Below are 17,097 nucleotides of genomic sequence, written 5' to 3'. Positions count from 1 at the left end.
AAGCGGCTTGGTCATGCTGGCCACATGACCCGGAAGCTGTACACCGGCTCCCTCGGCCAGTAAAGCGAGATGAGCGCCGCAAACCCAGAGTCGTCCGCGACTGGACCTAACAGTCAGGGGTCCCTTTACCTTTAACCCTACAAAACAAGTCATGGGATGGGATGTGCTTCAAGTTTCCCTTTTGCCAAAAGTGGCAGCTAAGGGGGTGGGGACACGGAAACTCAGCACAATGATGTTCTGACACACATTTTGCTATAGGAATCTGAATGCTACAAGAAGATATTAGCAAAGGATGCGGTATCATGTTTACTTCCGACCGTACAAGAGCCATAAATGCCAATACGCTGCTAGCAATTTTGAGACTGAGTTTTACTCAGAGTACACCATTGAAATGAATAAACATGGCTAAGTTAGTGCATGTCCATTCATTTCAATAAGTTGCTCTGAGTGAAACATAGTTGAATGCTACCTTCCGTGGAAGGTATTTCTAAGTTTCTCCCATGTGTGGCAGAGGAAATTTCAATCTGGAAGGTGAATGATTGCAGGTCATCATCCCAAGGCTTTCCATAAAGCCATTCTTAACAGCTCACTCATGTTTATAAAAGATCCTTGGATTATTTGCATTATCTGCAAGATGCGTTAGACTTGAACTATGTTATGACCCAACATATTACATAAAACTCTAACAATCACTTCTATGGTGAAGCAGCTTCAGGAGAGGCAATCTGGAGGAGAAATGTAGAGATCAGCAGTAGAGGTTATTAACGCTTTCCCCATCCAACATGTTCCCCTGCCAACCCCCCACATGGGGGTTGCAGATCAGTGTTGCCCTCTTGTCCTTTGTATATTCCATTCCATTCCATTGTATTTAGACAGAATTGAAATGGTTATGACACTCATATGACTCAAACTCAATGTGTTTCATTGAACTGCCGAGTTGGAAAGGGATCCCGATGGTCATCTACGTCTAACCTCTTGCAATGCAGAAACCTTTTGCCAAACGTGGAACTCGAATCCATGACCCTGAGATAAAGATACCTATTTGGCTACCTATCTGATCAGATACCTATCTGATCAGACAATCCAGGTTAGGATATAACAAGAAGTAGTATAGGACAATACAGAGAAGTATATAACAAGGTTTGGAGCATGTTTTTCTTGAACAGTAAGACCCCATGCAAGCCCATGAAATTAAATAGCATTTCAACGGCATGAGTATCGACTCTTTGGAAAGAGGGGCGGGGAGAGAAACCCTAGAATTCCTCTTTAAAGGTGCAGCTCTTTGAGCAGGCCTGTTCCCAGCCAACTGCTTTATCACAAAGAATCACATAGGGCTCAGGTCATTAATTTGCACATGGGCTTAAGATTGATCTTATACAAAACTGAACCTCTTTGCCATACTTCTGACGTGAGTATAAGTTACCGCCACGCCCCCACCAAAAAATCCCAGATTTAGCAGATTTAGTACACATGCAAGAGCTCAAAAGTGTAAAAATATAGAACCAGGATGTGCATGTAGAGAATTCACTAATTTTAAAAGAGAACGGGAGGCCTTTTGCTTTTGCCTGCATGGCTGAAATATGGACACCAACCTACTCTTAATTATCTTGAGAAAGCAGATCTAGTCAAAGTTTAAGCATTTGTTTTAAGCTCCAAGAATTTCAATGAGAGGGTGTTGAACATGTTCTTAATCAGTGGGCCACTAAAAGGGTTTAACTTTAACACTAAAAGGGTTTATTCAGTAGGTCTTCCTTACCCTTGCAAATAAGTCTATTTTGATATTTAATTCTGATGTGTGAATATGCAATAAAATTTCCTGGGACGTCTTCCATGAGCAGCTATAATAGATTGCAAACACAATCCTGAATAAATTCTAAGAAAAACCAGGTATACAAAAATCAGGGAATTAAAAAAAGTTTCTACCTAAAGCAATTTATTGGGAGTACCAGCAGTTTAACATTACAGAATGATTAGAAATGTCAAATGACTACATTATTAAAAAACACAAAAAGCTATGGATTTGGCATAGAACTGCAACCAGCAGTAAATCGCACACTCATAGATTACCTATGGTTTATGAAAAGCCTTTTACGACAATTCATTGGTATCAGTCAAACATGACTTAAGCAGCGATGTTACAGGTTGCTGGGTGACAGCCAGCGAAAATGAGTAGATGCAATAATATTCCTCTGTTCCCCTAGCAGAATATATAAGTAGTCCTGAAGAGTAACAGCTAGTGTATACGTAAAAGTAATTCTGATTAAGAAAGAAAGAGAAGGGGCTCTAGGAAGCACCTCTTATTTTAACAATTTCACAAAATGTCCCTCTTCTGTTAAAGCAGAGGGATTTATGCCTTTAATAAATGCCGACAATATGGGAAGAAATCAGAGATACTGTCCGCAGTTGAGGGTCAATAAATGTACCAATAAGCCTTGACTTGAAAAGAAAGCATGGGAAAGGGAATAAAGCTGAGCGGGTGAGTGGGGCGGGGGCGGGGGCGGGGGGGCGGGGAAGGGGAAGGGGAAATATGAAGTGTGGGAAACTCTTGCTGCCTTTGCCGGACTCTACAAAGCAAGCGTTGTTGAAAGCCTTGCAAACTGCAATGTGTGGTTGGTCTGTTGCACTTAGATGCCAGGGTGGTGTGTATGCAGCCGTGGTGCAAGCTGCTCCTAATCCGAAGACTTCCATACCATTAGAAGCATTTGAAATCCAGGTTTTAATTTGGGATCTAGATACAAAATGAGAAAATAGTAGTAATCCTGTAGCTACTTTGTAGAACTCTCCTCTCCCCCAGGGTGTGATTTTGGGCACCTCTTTAGTCGCTTTCACATGGCCTTTAAATATTTATCTATTTCAATCTGCTTTTAATTGCTGATGCTCTTCTGGAGTTTTGAAAGTGTGATTGTTCTGCATTTTATCTTTGCTGGTCTTTACTGAGGGTTTTTAATGTTGCTTAATGTACTGCAACTGTGCTTTGTATTTCAAATTGTTTTTATAAGGCTTTGCAGTATTGTTTTATAAGGTTCTATACTCGTTTGGCTATTCTATTCTGTAAGCCCCTTGGTGAAGGCTATTTGTGGGAAAATAGGGACACGGGTGGCGCTGGGGGTTAAAGCCTCAGTGCCTAGGGCTTGCCAATCGAAAGGTCGGCGGTTCGAATCCCCGCGGCGGGGTGCACTCCCGTCGCTCGGTCCCAGCGCCTGCCAAACTAGCAGTTCGAAGGCACCTCCGGGTGCAAGTAGATAAATAGGGACCGCTTACCAGCGGGAAGGTAAACGGCGTTCCGTGTGCTGCGCTGGCTCGCCAGATGCAGCTTGTCACGCTGGCCACGTGACCCGGAAGTATCGGCGGACAGCGCTGGCTCCTGGCCTCTAGAGTGAGATGAGCGCACAACCCTAGAGTCTGTCAAGACTGGCCTTTACGGGCAGGGGTACCTTTACCTTTACCTTTATACTCGTTTGGCTATTCTATTCTGTAAGCCCCTTGGTGAAGGCTATTTGTGGGAAAAGCATACGTTTATAAATCTATACAGTATATATATTTATTTTCATTTTGTAAAATTTATACAGCGCTTGACTGTAAAGAAAATTAACACCCAAAGCGGTTTACAAAAATAATAAAAAGATCAACAATGATGAGAGGCTGAGTTCTTCCACACACAAATTGTTCATTAATGATAAATGTTGGTGTAGCCAACACAACTCCCACAACCCTTGACCATTGTCCATGCTGGTAGGGACAGATGGGAGTTGTAGTCCTATCGCATTGGAAGAGCACAGCACTGGCAACCCAAGATCTAGAGTGAAGGGTGAACAGTGAGGTAGCCAAGTTCACTGATGGTACTGAATTGTTCAGGGTGGTTAAAGCAGAAAGGGATTATGAGGCAGGCCAAAAGAATCGGTCCAAACTGAGAGAAGAGGCAGTAAAACGGCAAATTAAATTCAATGTAAGGAAATGTAAAGTTATGCACACCTGGGCCCCAAAACTCTTTAATTCGCCATACATGCTAGTGAGAGCTGAACCCGCAGTGATAGCATCATGAAGGTGCTAACTTAGCTATATAATGAGATGAAAAAGATATTGAAATATACATTTATTAAAAAACTAGAAGCATTTTTACTTGGCATTGTAGGGGATGATATTAATAGGATTGTAAGTTGTTTTTAAATGCAATGACGGCAGCAAGAATATTATTGGCACAAAACTGGAAGAGAGAAGAATTACCGACAAAAGAAGAATGGCAGATGAAATTAATGGACTATGCAGAATTAGATAAATTAACAGGAAGGATTCGAAACCTGTGGGACCAGAGATTCTTAGAAGATTGGAGTAAATATTTGAACTATTTGAAAAGCAATTGTAATGAACTGCAAGAAGTACTATAAGGAGGACTGCTTGAAATATTGCAAGAAAGACTATGAAAAGAATTATTAGTTAATGATAATTAATTAATGGTATTATTAATCATATCATTATTAGTTAATGATAATTAAAAGTAATAGAGAAATTAAGAAATGCAGAACAAGTGATAAAGAACGGAAAATCTTCAGAGGTTGTTGACGGAAGTCTAAAATATTGTATAAGGTAAGAAGTTATGTTAAATGATTGTTGGAAATGATATGTTAAAAAACCAATAAAAATGTGTGTGTGTGTGTGTGTGTGTGTGTGTGTGTATGAGAATGCAAAAAAGGCAAATTACGTCAGGGATCATTAAGAATGGGATTGAAAATAGAACTGCCAATTTCATAATGCCATTGTACCAATCTATGATGTGAGAACAGTAGGAGTTCTGCAGACTGAACCTCCAAAAGGGCATTGTAGAGTTGGAAAGGGTTTAGAAAAGCACAAGCAGAATGATTAAGAGGGTGGAGCAATTCCTCTATAACGAGGGCTTACAACTTTGGGGTCTTTTTACTTTAGATAAAAAGGGGGTCCATGATAGAGGTGCATAAGATGTGTACCTCTATCACATGGTGTGGAGAAAGTGTCCCCCCCCCTCTCTCTCTCTCTCTCTCACTCTCTCTCTCTCTCTCACACACACACAATACCAGAACCCAGAATCATCTAACAAAGCTGAATGATGGAACAATCAGGACAGGCAGAAGAAAATACTCATTTCCGCAGTGCCTAGTTAAACTATGGAATTTGCTTCTACAACAGATCGAAACGGCTATCAACTAGAATGGCTTTAAAAGATTAGACAAACTCATGAGGCCGTCAGTGGCTACGAGGTACAACGGCTGCAGGAGGCAGTTTGCTTCTGAATACCAGTTCCTATGAATCAGAGGTCCTGCTTGTGAGCTTCCCGTCTGGGAGAAGAGGAGGCTGGAGTACATGGGCCATTGACCTTGATCCAGGAGGACTCTTCTTATGTTTGTTATGGGAAGTCTCAAGGCTGAGAGAAAGCGATAGCCAGATCTCAGTTTTGCAGAAGTAGCCAACTGAAATATCTTCCAAATGTGCATGGCCTGAAAACGCTGAATGTGGCCATTCTGGATCCATCTTCTGTGGTTTTGATCTAACAATCATGAGAATTTGAGGTGATTTTATGGTTTTCAGAAACCAGTGAAAAGCAGTCTCCCAAATGCTTGCTTTGGCAGTTTGAAACCAGACATGAACCAATAATGGAACAAAACCACAAAGCATCCAGCAAAACTGGGCAAAAGGTTCATACAGCAATGAAGCTGCCAAAATTTCTTGTTTTATCATTCTTGAAGTCTGGCACCATCAATATTTGTGGGCAAACTACATGTTAAGCTCAAGCAACACATTTTAACTTTTAACAATGAGGCCCTATTTAATTTGGAAGAAAATTCACATTTATCATAGAATGCTGTCATTTTATAACGGCTAAAGCAGGAGCATCAGACTCAAGATACTTGAGCTTCCCCCTTATCATCATTAAATTCAAAAGGCAAGTAGGGAAGAATCTGTACTTTTTGCCCTCTCTCATTTTCTTCAAGTCTCTCCTCAAAACTAACCCCTTCCTTGAACCTTTAGTTATTGCCTAACTGGAGTGAAATGAATCACCAATATTATTAGTTTTGAAATGTCTCTCCCACATTTCTAACTCCAGGCTCAAGTAGCACCATGTTACATGCATCAGTGCATTTTATTCTGCTGTCGCCACTGCTCAACCTTTCCTCCCCCACCTCTCTCTCACCTCTCCCTTTGCTAACGTTCAAACTGTACAATCTTTTGAATGCTCTGAAGAAGCATACAAATGCTAAGTTTGACTATTTCACCCCATCTCCACACATTTAGAATTAAGGGATGAATATTTGAAAGGAGTTGCAATCCTTCTTCAATATTCAGAGTGATGTAAAGAAATCAGCCACTGGCCTCGTTCACACACCACTTTAAACCACCGTTAAGCTGAACTATGGTTTGAATGTGAATGTGTGTATGCTGGTACAGAGGAAGAAAAATCATAGGCACTTTGATCCTCTATTCCTAGCGGGAACTAACCCATGGTTTGGCTTATCATTAGTAGAAGGCATATTGATACTTCATAGATGGCTGTCTGATAATGAATTTGTATCTTTGCTATGTGTCTGGAAAGTGTGGGGTTGGGAAGAAATGGGGTGCCTCTTCTATCCCAGCAATCATGGGTTGAGGTAGGTATGGCCCTGGGGGGAGAGAATTCCATAATAAGAGATGCTTGTACATGGTTCCCTCTTCTTTTTCACCCTGCAGATCAAGCTCCTGGTTGCTCTACAACCGTAACACCATCCAGTTTGACTGATCTGTTAGCGAAAGCCAAGTTGGGTCATAATAATATCTTGCTCATCCACAACTTGATAGTGGATGAAGGAGCTGACCTAGTGTTTACCACCAATACCTGGGTGGGTAAGCTGGGAGGAGTGAATCTTACCCAGCCTTGCTTGCCTATGTACTCAGGGCAGAATATGCAAAGACTGGAAGGTCGACTGTGTGCTGACATAGTCCAGTGTTTCTCCAAGATGTGTCCCCAGCTGCTATTGGACTACAGTTCCCATCATTCCTGTCCACTGGTTCTGCTAGCTAGGGATGATGGGAGTTGTAGTTCAACAACAGTTGGGACCCAAGTTTTAGAAGCCACTGTGCATAGTCCTCAGATCTTCTATTCTGCACATCAGGAGACCTCATCATCTGAGGGCCTGTGTCTGGTGTCAGGCTAAAGAGAAAGACTGGAGGTGCTACTGGTCTATCGACCACCTTGTTGACTGAGCTGGTAGAGGTGGTCTCTGAATTATTGTCCTGGGGGCTTTTGATGTCCACACTGAAGCTGCTGTGTTTGGTCTGGCTCAGGTTTTCATGGCCTCTGTGACAACCATGGAGCTGTCTCAAGTGGCCACCAGGCCAACCCAAAGTGCAGGTCATAGCCTCAATTTGTTTTTTGCCCCAGCTGATAGTCTGGAAATAAGGAGGTTTCTGTGACTCCATTGTCAGGATCAGAACACTTCCTGGACTAGCAGTACCAACTTCTCCCATAGTAGTAGGGGGCAAATTAGGATGACCATAGATTTATGGATTCCAATGGATTGCTGAATACCCTGGAGAATTTCCGGTGGCTAGAACTGGTGGATGCTGAGGCCCTCATCTCCCTATGGAACTGGAAGAAGGAGGGTGGGATAAATTATCACTCCTGAGCACCCTCTCTGACACTGGATCACTCCCAGGTATAATGGGGAGGTATATGTGATGAAACTGGCCAGGTGACAGCTACAGCACAGGTAGTAGAAGTCCCACAGTGAAGATGACTGAACATTGGCTAGAGCACATAATTGTTCCTACTGTGGTGGCAAAAGCAACAAAGGGGGCCTTGCAGAACTCTTCAGGGTAGTCCATAGGGTGCCAACACCTGTATTGGTCGATGGAGCCTAGGACACCTCAGGGACCCTTTGTGAGTTGCTTATTGGGCACTTTGAGAACAAAAGCCCTCACCTTCGTAGCAAGCTAGATGCCATGACTGATACAGTCCCAAGGGAGGTTTCTAAAGCCCCACCAAGCTATGTTTTGTGGGATCTGTTTCAGTTTTCACAGCCTGGTGATGCTGACAAGGTGCTTGTGAGTTGGCACTAAACAACATGCCTTTTGGATCCTTGCCCTTCACCGCTAGCTGGGGTCAGGGGCAAGGGTGTGCTGCTGCTTTGGGTAGTTATGTTAACTTAGGGCAGCACTGGGGACCCCCGGCCCACATGCCTAATGAGGCCTACCACGCCTCCCTATTTCACCCAAGTGCACTTGCAATTCTCCCTTTCCATCTTCTGGTAGGATTCAGTGTTTTTCTGAATTTGGTACCTTTTTCTGTTACCTTGACATGGAAATTGTGGCCTGACTTTAAATTGCACCTGCAAAGGGAGAAAGGAAGAATTGGGAACACACTCCTGTGCTCCTGATTCTTCCTTTGAATTTTATCTACCTGTGTCAAATGTCATTGTGTGGTAGACATGTCAGTGTTGGCGTAACTGGACACGGAGAAAGGGGTTAGTTTCCTCCATGACTGTAAATCACTCCGTGTAGGAGATAAGCCAGCAGGTGCATGGTCAGCCAAGCCAGTTGCTATGAAAATGACACAGTGTCAACTATATAAGTGATTAATGCATATCAGCTCAGTGGGTCCAGGGCCTTTCAAGTGTTGGGGCCAATTCTGAGAAGTAAGCTGAAGTTTTGAATAGCTGGAGCAAGAAATACTCTGTACTTGTATATATCTCTATCTGTATCTGCAAAGCCTACAAGTTGTATGTATATATCAATGTCTGGAACTGTTTACTGAAGCCTTATCTTCTACAGTAGTAAACTATTCTGGACCTTAAGCTGCCTCTGTGTTCCGCTACATGGGTATCTCACATCCGATTGTCCTCCTTCCTTTCCCACCTTGGGTTTAGATTTAAATAAAACATAAGATTTTTATTCCAAGTGCTCATGTATTTCAAAAGATGTACATATTTGCTACTTTGTGAGTTACTGTAAAATATTAATATAAGTTTATTAATATAAGTATGTTTTGGAGAAAATAATAATATATAAATAAAATTCCCACTCACTATATTTGCAGGCTGATAGTTGCTTAAAACCGGGTAGAAACATGGGTAGAAACAGGAAGGGATAGGAGAGCAAAACTTAAAAGAAGTCCTGCTCCAGCCAATAGCAAGATCTTGTAAATTTAACCCTAACAACTAGCCTATTGCTGACTTGCGCCTCAACTTTTTGTTTTGATTTTAAAACAATAATCTGTAGTTACATCCCTGAAGTTACATTTCTGTGTGAATTCTGTCACAAGGGAAATTCTAAAGTGTGACACTACACACAACAGATTGTTTTGCAGGTTTAATAGTCCTGCAGCAGAGGACTTTGTCAGCTTAAAAGCAATTTGATATTCTTTTTAAGAGAAAAAGAACAAAACTAAATATGGGGAAAACATTGTACTGACCTCTTTGAAATGACACCATCAGTATGAATAAGGCTCTAGGACTGTGAGAATATGTTTGCCATCTACTTCCCTAATGAAGGATCAGGGAGCAGCGATAAAGCAATATGGCAAGAAAAAGGAAGGAAGGGTTTTCTCCATGGCCAGGACTGGAGTAATGAAAACCACAAAAGGCGACCGTCATTCCTGGTCACCTGTACTGATACACTCTTACACACATTTTTAGAAGCAGGCAAGCCCCCAGATTTACCTCGTCATAAACTGGTCATCTGTCCCTGAAATAATAAGAAAGAGTCTTCTGAAAAAGATAGCAAGGAGGATTTGTTAAGGTTTCTTTGGGCTGACTACTTCAGTAGCTGCAGCTGTGGAAAACCTGTACTGTACTGTAAAGGCTTTTGATTTAGAGAAGATGCGAGTAAGAAGTATATCCAATTATGCAGTGTGGAGAAAGCAGACTGAGAAAATGTTGTGGATGTCCAGGGAAGCTGAATGTGGGGCAGATTCAGAGAAAACAGTTCACACAGCACACAGGTGAACTACAGAGGCAGGAAAGGAGAGCGCTGTTGGGCTCTGGTCTTGCTTGCAGGTTTTGAACGGGCACCTGGTTAGCCACTGTGAGAACAAGATGCTGAGCTAAATGAGCTACTGACCTGATTCGTACATTTTTATGGATTGTGTTATTCATTATTATTGCGTGTGTCAACTGTGCCATTTATTTCAAAGCATTATGGGGCTCAGGAGACAACTTGTTATTTGGACAGAGTTCTAAAGTCCCTTTAAAAACGGTTGCCTTCTGGAATATACCGGGTATTCAAAATCCGCAGCAGTTTTTATTGTCAATCCATGTGCAAAAGTTATATAATTACGGGATATGCTGATAAGGTGTTAAGCTTTGGAATCTGTTTCTTGGCCTTATTTATTTATCATTTTAATAAAGCGACGTTTCGATCTGAGTTCATCATAAGGTTGCACGAATTACATTAAATGCAACGGGACTTTTAAATAAACATTCATAGGATTACACTGTAAAAGTCAACTGTCATATCTATTTGTTGTGAGGATCAAACAGGGAAGAGGAGAACCCTGTACACCACCTTAGGATCCTTAGAAGACAAAAGTGCTATATAAATGTAATAAATAAACAAACATGAGTGTCTAGAACAAACTTCATATCCTCTCCACTGTTGCCTCTTTGCAATTCCTCAGCAATAATTAAATTTAAATTTTTGCTCTGAGAACTTAAAAAACTGAAGCCACTAGCCCCCGCCTCTGAAGATGATATATGCTATGCATTCCTACCCATCTAAACTTGTTGCCAGCTGAACTCCCACCTTGAATGATGAATAGACATAAATATTTCTTCATCTGTATGCCTTCCTAAAAATTCCTCATCCTTATTAAAATGAAACATCTATGTATAAAGAATCAGTGGATTTTATCATGTCGGTAAGAGGCTTAATTTGCAATAATAATAGTAATAATAATAGGGGCATGGTCCTACTAGGACAGGGGGAAACACCTGTTTTATCAAATATTTCACATAACTAAGGACCAGCCTCCCTTTCAGACAGATGATAAGTATTTAGGTTAGGTTTCTGGACTTGCAATCAAATATTTGTATTGCAACTGCGGCCCATAGTTAGGAAATTGATGTATTATGAGGTGATAGAATTATGGTACAGTTCAGAATTCTACCGTTTCACTCGGTGCAAAGTGTGTGTACATTGGCTCTAAAAAGAATGGGGGGAAATATTTTGCAATCATGTAATTTACTTGCAACTATTTCTCTGTATCACAAAGAATATTCAGAAAGGCCATTCAGTGGCTGCCAAACAACTGAAAGGAGGCTTCTTTTAACCGTTTTCTTTCAACTGGAAAAAAGCTTGAAGTTTGTAAGATGAAGGTACAAAAAATAATAATTTTGTGTCACCCTCACTAGCTTCAAATTCTATGACTCTACAAATAAAGTAATGAAATGCTCAATACAATTTTTGATTGAGCTCCTCAAAAAATGTGTAAAAATTGTAACTAAAATCAGCAACACAGTGTTGAAAGACTTCAAGGGGGGGGTCCCCCGCAAAAGAATCTGTGGCTACAATCAACAATCCAAATTCAGTTGCAAATACATGTTTGACAGAAGTGTTTGGTGTGCCTCTTGCTAAACCTAGAAAAGGCAAGTTGATAGAAGAAACGACATATGGATTGCACACACAATTCACACTTTCATCAAACAAATAGAAATATCCCTTTTTATTTGTACAACGAATTGCAGGAGCAATCATCAATTGAGAGCCTTCTGACTGAGCGGCCGAATACAAATTGAATAAGTAACGATCAATTCTTGAAGGTGTTCAATCACCTCATTAAATAGCAACACAATGGGTTTAAATTATAACAAAACTGTTCATTTCCAATATTATGTGTTCTGGAGCAAAGAAACGCAAGGCCAGCAACACATTCATCCTACCCTGGACCACTGTTTCCATCCATGTGAGATTGGCCAAGGGAGAGGCATGAAAACCTTTGATTCAGCTTCACCCAGGAAGAAACACAACCTTGCCAGGTAGCACAGAGCTACTTGCCTACGCAGGTATCAATTTCAAATGATCAATAATCCTGTAAAATGATGCTTCTATTTTTTAAATGTACAGTCATACCTTATGTTATGTCTGCTTCATGTTACGTTTTTTCAGGTTGCGTCCCGCAGCAACCCAGAAGTACCAGAAAGGGTTACTTCCGGGTTTCGCCGCTCGTGCATGTGCAGTAGCACTAAATCACGCTTCACACACGTGCAGAAGCACCAGATCACACTGCGCACATGCGCAGATATGGCACTTCAGGTTGTGGGCTTTTCATGCTGCGAACGGGACTCCGGAACGGATCCCGTTCACAACCAGAGGTACCACTGTATGGTGTTTTTTTAAAAATTTTGAAAGAAAAGTGCCCAAGGGCTCCGTAATGGGGAGGGGGAAATACTTCCAACAATTCCAAACCATGAGGACATAAAATTATTTCAAGCAAGGGTATAAATATTTTAAACCAAAAGTACAAAAAGAATGACATCAAGCATTTTATACCACTGGAACTTGCTACAAAGGGTAACGCTAAACGATGAAGCTGACCCACTTGGGTCGATTTGTACTCACAGAAACACAAAAGCCACATGTGAAAATCAGACTTGCAAAAGGTACTAAATAAGGTTAGTGGCAAAGATTCTCTTCTTTGCACCAAAGTCTTTCAACATTAAAGCTACAGTATTAGAGGGGTTTGGCTGGAGAGAGAATAGATTTAAAATGGGAAATGAACTTTTCGATGAAAGATCAGGATTCTAAAACGAATTGTGACCTCGGCAAACAGATGAACAAATTAAAAACAGAAATACTCGAAACACACCCCCACACCCCCATACACACAAGAGACAAAAGTTGAGAGCACATCAAAGGAAGTGGAAGAAAAGTGTTACCCATAAGTAGCCGCCGTTTCACCCGCTTGTCCACATCAGCTACTGACGTGGCATTGAACTCAGAACTCTCAATTGCAGCCTCATCCTTCTCTAAAACACAAGTAAGGGACAAACATGGAGCAGTTGGTTAATGAAAAGCCCAATTTTCCACTGCTGAAGAACGTTTCTTAGCCTGGTGCAACCAAAGCCAAGAAGCATGAAAGCACTAAAACCCCATTTAGAGAGTTAATTCCATTTGAAATCCCAGAAATAAATAAAAGTATGCTGGAGGGAAGGAGGGAGTGGAGGAGGGGGGGTGGGGAGAAGAAAATGATGATGAAAAACAAAGTAATTAGCCAGCAAACGCATATTAAGCTGGTCTCACGCCAGTCATAACACAAACACAAAAGAGAAGGTGCCCCAGATTGGTGTTAATTAAGAAATTTAAATGATAAGGTTTCGATTTCAACACATTGTTAAAAAAAGAAAAGGAGGAAAGACAATCGACGTAGCTGCAGGCGGAGAGCTTTTGAACACAGCTGGCAAACAAGGAGACTGAACACAGAACAGAGCTAAAAGAATCCGGTGATGGATGGGCATGGGGACATGACAGCTTTGTGCATGTTGACACAGTGTATCAAAAACAAAAACTGCATGCAAATTTTAAAAACCGTAAAAACAAACACAAATATAAAATAAAAAAAAACAATTAAGTTGGGCAGTGCTGGTTGCCTGCTTGTCTATGGAACACGACTAGCTAAACATTCAATGCTAGAAAAAAGATGTCACAAGAAAAGTCTAGTAATTTTTAGAAGCATGCAGTTAAGCGGGGGCGGGGGGCATTGTTAGCACAGGACATCCTGCAGGTAGGTTCTGATGTCCTTTATACGGAAAGCTCCTATCCAGCATTAGAAGAAGTTAAGTTATGCAATACTTAGAAATATACCTAAACAATCCGTTTGCAAGGATGGGAACAGATGATGAGGTGAATGAAAGGTCTCATACATGGGGGGTGGGGAAGCAATACGGGGAGCAGAGGCTAAGCGATTAAAATAATTTATATGGGATGGAGAATTGCATTTAAAAAGAAAAACATGAAACACAAGTGGGGACTTTTCACATGCAGCAGACATAAAATAAGAGGATAAGTCAAGAAAACAAAGACAAAACGGGTTAGACGAAAGGGTACTTATGTGCCATTGCAGACATTTGCATATTTGCAGCGATGTCCAAGTTACAGACACCACTGAAGTCAGCAAACTATAGGTAGATAGGAGAGAAGGAATCAGAAGTAGTGGAGGCAGCTGGCAGGTTTTATTTGTGGTAACACTAAATGGCTGGGTAACAAGATATTGTTCTAAGAAGAAACCAAGTTCTAGATGGGATCAGGCTGCAATAGAGGCTTTGTTTTGAGGTTTTTCATTTTTCTTTTAATATTTTTTTCAATAATTAATGAACATCAGGTATCAGACAAGACAGGCAATCAGGAACCATCACCAGAAAGCAGGAATAAAAATGGAAACAAAACAAAAGTTTAAAAAATATCTAAGAGAAAGGACTACTCAGAAGAAAGAGGAGGGTGGAGGACCCAACGAAAGCAGCAATATGCGACTTAAATTACAGGAACAGAAAATGTAATATAAAGTCATATTATACAATAACTTTGCAGAAAGGGAGGGGGAAAGTACAGTTTCCAACAGTTCAACAGTTTTTCTCTATGCCAGACCAAATAAGCATCGCCCTGAAATCAGAGCATGATCTACTCATTATCACTTCTCTCAGTGAAAACTGTACCTAGATTTCCAACCCTATAATGGCTCTCTAAGGTTTTAATGGTGCTTTCAAAAATAAAAATACAAGAAACCCAAGAATAACAGCTACATTGTAATCACAATTAGACTGCATTTAATAAATGTACAAGGGGCTAAATCTTTAAGACAAATCTGTTATTTTCATCCAGAGAGCTGACTGTACGGAGCATATGCTTAGCACTGAGGGCTGAATGAATGGTTTCCTTCCCGGGATCAAGACTTTAGGGTGTCCATAATCGAAGCACGTTAAAAAGACATTTAATTTCATCAGCTCAAAAGACTTCAATACACATATAAGATCGATGGAATTATACAGTTATCCACAGATGTCAAGATATGTTAGATTCACCGCAGACATTCACACACCTTTAATTAAGGAATAAATATTTTAGCTTTAAAGAGGAAATTAATGACTGCTGATTAAGCTATATAGTGATAGCTTGCTATACAAAATTTGTTGGGAAATATTTATCTAAATTTTGTTCACTTTGTACAATTAGATGTGGATCACGCAAAATAGGACTTCTTTAATGTTTTAGAGCCAAATTTTACTAGTAATTTCTCTTGAGCTCTCTAATTTTCAGAATGGTTAAGTCTTGCAATCAAAGGTTAAGACAAATACTTTTACAACTTATCTGACATAATTCTGGAAATGCCAATTCAGATTCAGCCACAACTAATTGTAAATTATGAGCAAAATCTATCCAAAGAAAAATGCTTTTAAATTATATGGGCACAATTAAGACAAGATCTTTTACTTTGAATAGGGGCTATTTAAACTCATGCTTGATGCTCCCACTGAAATTAACAGCACTTAGAGAGCTTACCTTTTGTTGGATTATGCCCTTTGAGAATGCTTCAGTTTGTTATACAGTATTTCTCTGCTTTGAAACAGACAAAGTACAGAAAAATACAACTAATGAACGCCCCCCCCATCCCACAAAAACTTAAGTACCATACAGCATGATCATGCCAAAACTGTAAATCTCAGATTTCAGTCAGAAAGTTAAGCACATACTGCCTCCACTAAAATCAGTGGGATGTTAAAGTGTGTAACTGTGACTAGAATTATGTTCCATGAATTTTTAAATTAAATGGGCTTCTAGATTTTGGTGTAAAATCTAGAGGAAGTGTTAAAACAGCTTCTTATTAATTGAAGCAATTGCAATTCTCCCCCACAAATGCACCATACATTTAAAAAAAAGGGAAAAAGGAAAATTCTTGGATTCTATGCTTATAACCACAATAAAACATGTATAAAAGAACATCTCAAAAGAATATATTCTGCTTCTCATGGTACTGCAAAATTGTCCAAATGACAACACCATGACAGAAAGCATTATTTCCATATAATTCTAGCTCTTCTTCCACTCCATTCACAATCTGTCATGTGTCTGGTCCTCACCAAATCACTTCTTTTTGAAGTTTGAACTCCCTTTCTCACACTGCCCAGATGCCCTGGCTGTATTCATTAGTGCTCAGGTTCCAGGATGGAGTTCAGTACAGTCAGCAGCTATTGCATTAATTTTACCATGAATACACTACAAACTGGCTGAAATAATTGCAAGCTCAATATGCATAAAACAGATTTTTTTTAAAAAAAAGAATCTAATTAATAACATGTTCTACTCCATTTTTTCCAATGAGCAGATATGCTTGGGGGTATTAGAAAAAGTCTCAATTTTAGCAACCACATGGGTCCCACTCTACCAGAACCACGTGGGAAGCCACCCACACAAATGGATTCAGGTGATGAATTCTGGTTGCATGGTTGTAATATGAAAAGGTCATGGGATGCTTGAACAGGTATTTTAAACATAAAATAATGACTTTAGCTATCACTTTCTCCCAGTGAAGCCATTATTAAAAACTTCTATCGCAATGAGCATCATTTACACTCCTGAATTTTTAAAAGGAGGAAAATGTAATACTGTGGATAGCAGAACAGTTCAGATAAAAACTTCTGGTTCGTGTTTCCTCTATATGAACAGCCAGTGTAAGAGATTGCAGCTCCTTTTTTCCAACATCCAGCAGTATACAAAATACCAGGGAAGAATACACATATATGGGTTTGTGTACACATGCACACACATCAAGCTATTAAAAAGTGATAAATCCTTAACCAACAAATGTATTACAGCTTTCAAATGCTGCCTTCTATCACTTTTACAAATTTAAACTTATTAGATAAGATCAGGAGTTTATGACCCACACAGTATTACAATTCCACACTCATATTTGTACAATTCAGACGAAGGGTACTTACCAATACATGTTCGGCCGTCCGAGTGTAGAGCATACTTTTGATGACAACCGCACACAGGTCCCGTATCTGTGTCATCACAGGTGTGTTGGCAGCCTCCATTTCCATAGTTACAGGTTACTAGTTATTCCCCCAAAAATGTGTGTGTATATATATGTATGAATAAAAC

The 17,097-nt window shown here is 40.2% G+C and overlaps 1 protein-coding gene across 4 annotated transcripts in view; it reads right to left on the bottom strand.

The window, feature by feature from the left end:
- SCUBE1 (signal peptide, CUB domain and EGF like domain containing 1) overlaps window positions 1-17,097 on the bottom strand; it is a 194,978-nt gene that overhangs the window by 73,540 nt on the left and 104,341 nt on the right. For 3 of the 4 annotated variants that reach the window (XM_081860942.1, XM_081860943.1, XM_081860945.1), the window contains 2 exons: window positions 16,932-17,048; window positions 12,876-12,965 (listed from right to left, as the gene is read on the bottom strand). In XM_081860942.1, coding sequence (XP_081717068.1) covers window positions 12,876-12,965; window positions 16,932-17,048 — 207 coding nt within the window. The remainder of the gene's footprint in view (window positions 1-12,875; window positions 12,966-16,931; window positions 17,049-17,097) is intronic. The other variant, XM_081860944.1, reaches the window with a different exon arrangement.

The sequence above is a fragment of the Podarcis erhardii genome (assembly GCF_964252035.2).
Source record: "Podarcis erhardii genome assembly, chromosome: 5".
Classification (NCBI taxonomy): Eukaryota; Metazoa; Chordata; class Lepidosauria; order Squamata; family Lacertidae; genus Podarcis; species Podarcis erhardii.
This window is presented reverse-complemented; position numbering and strand designations above follow the sequence as displayed.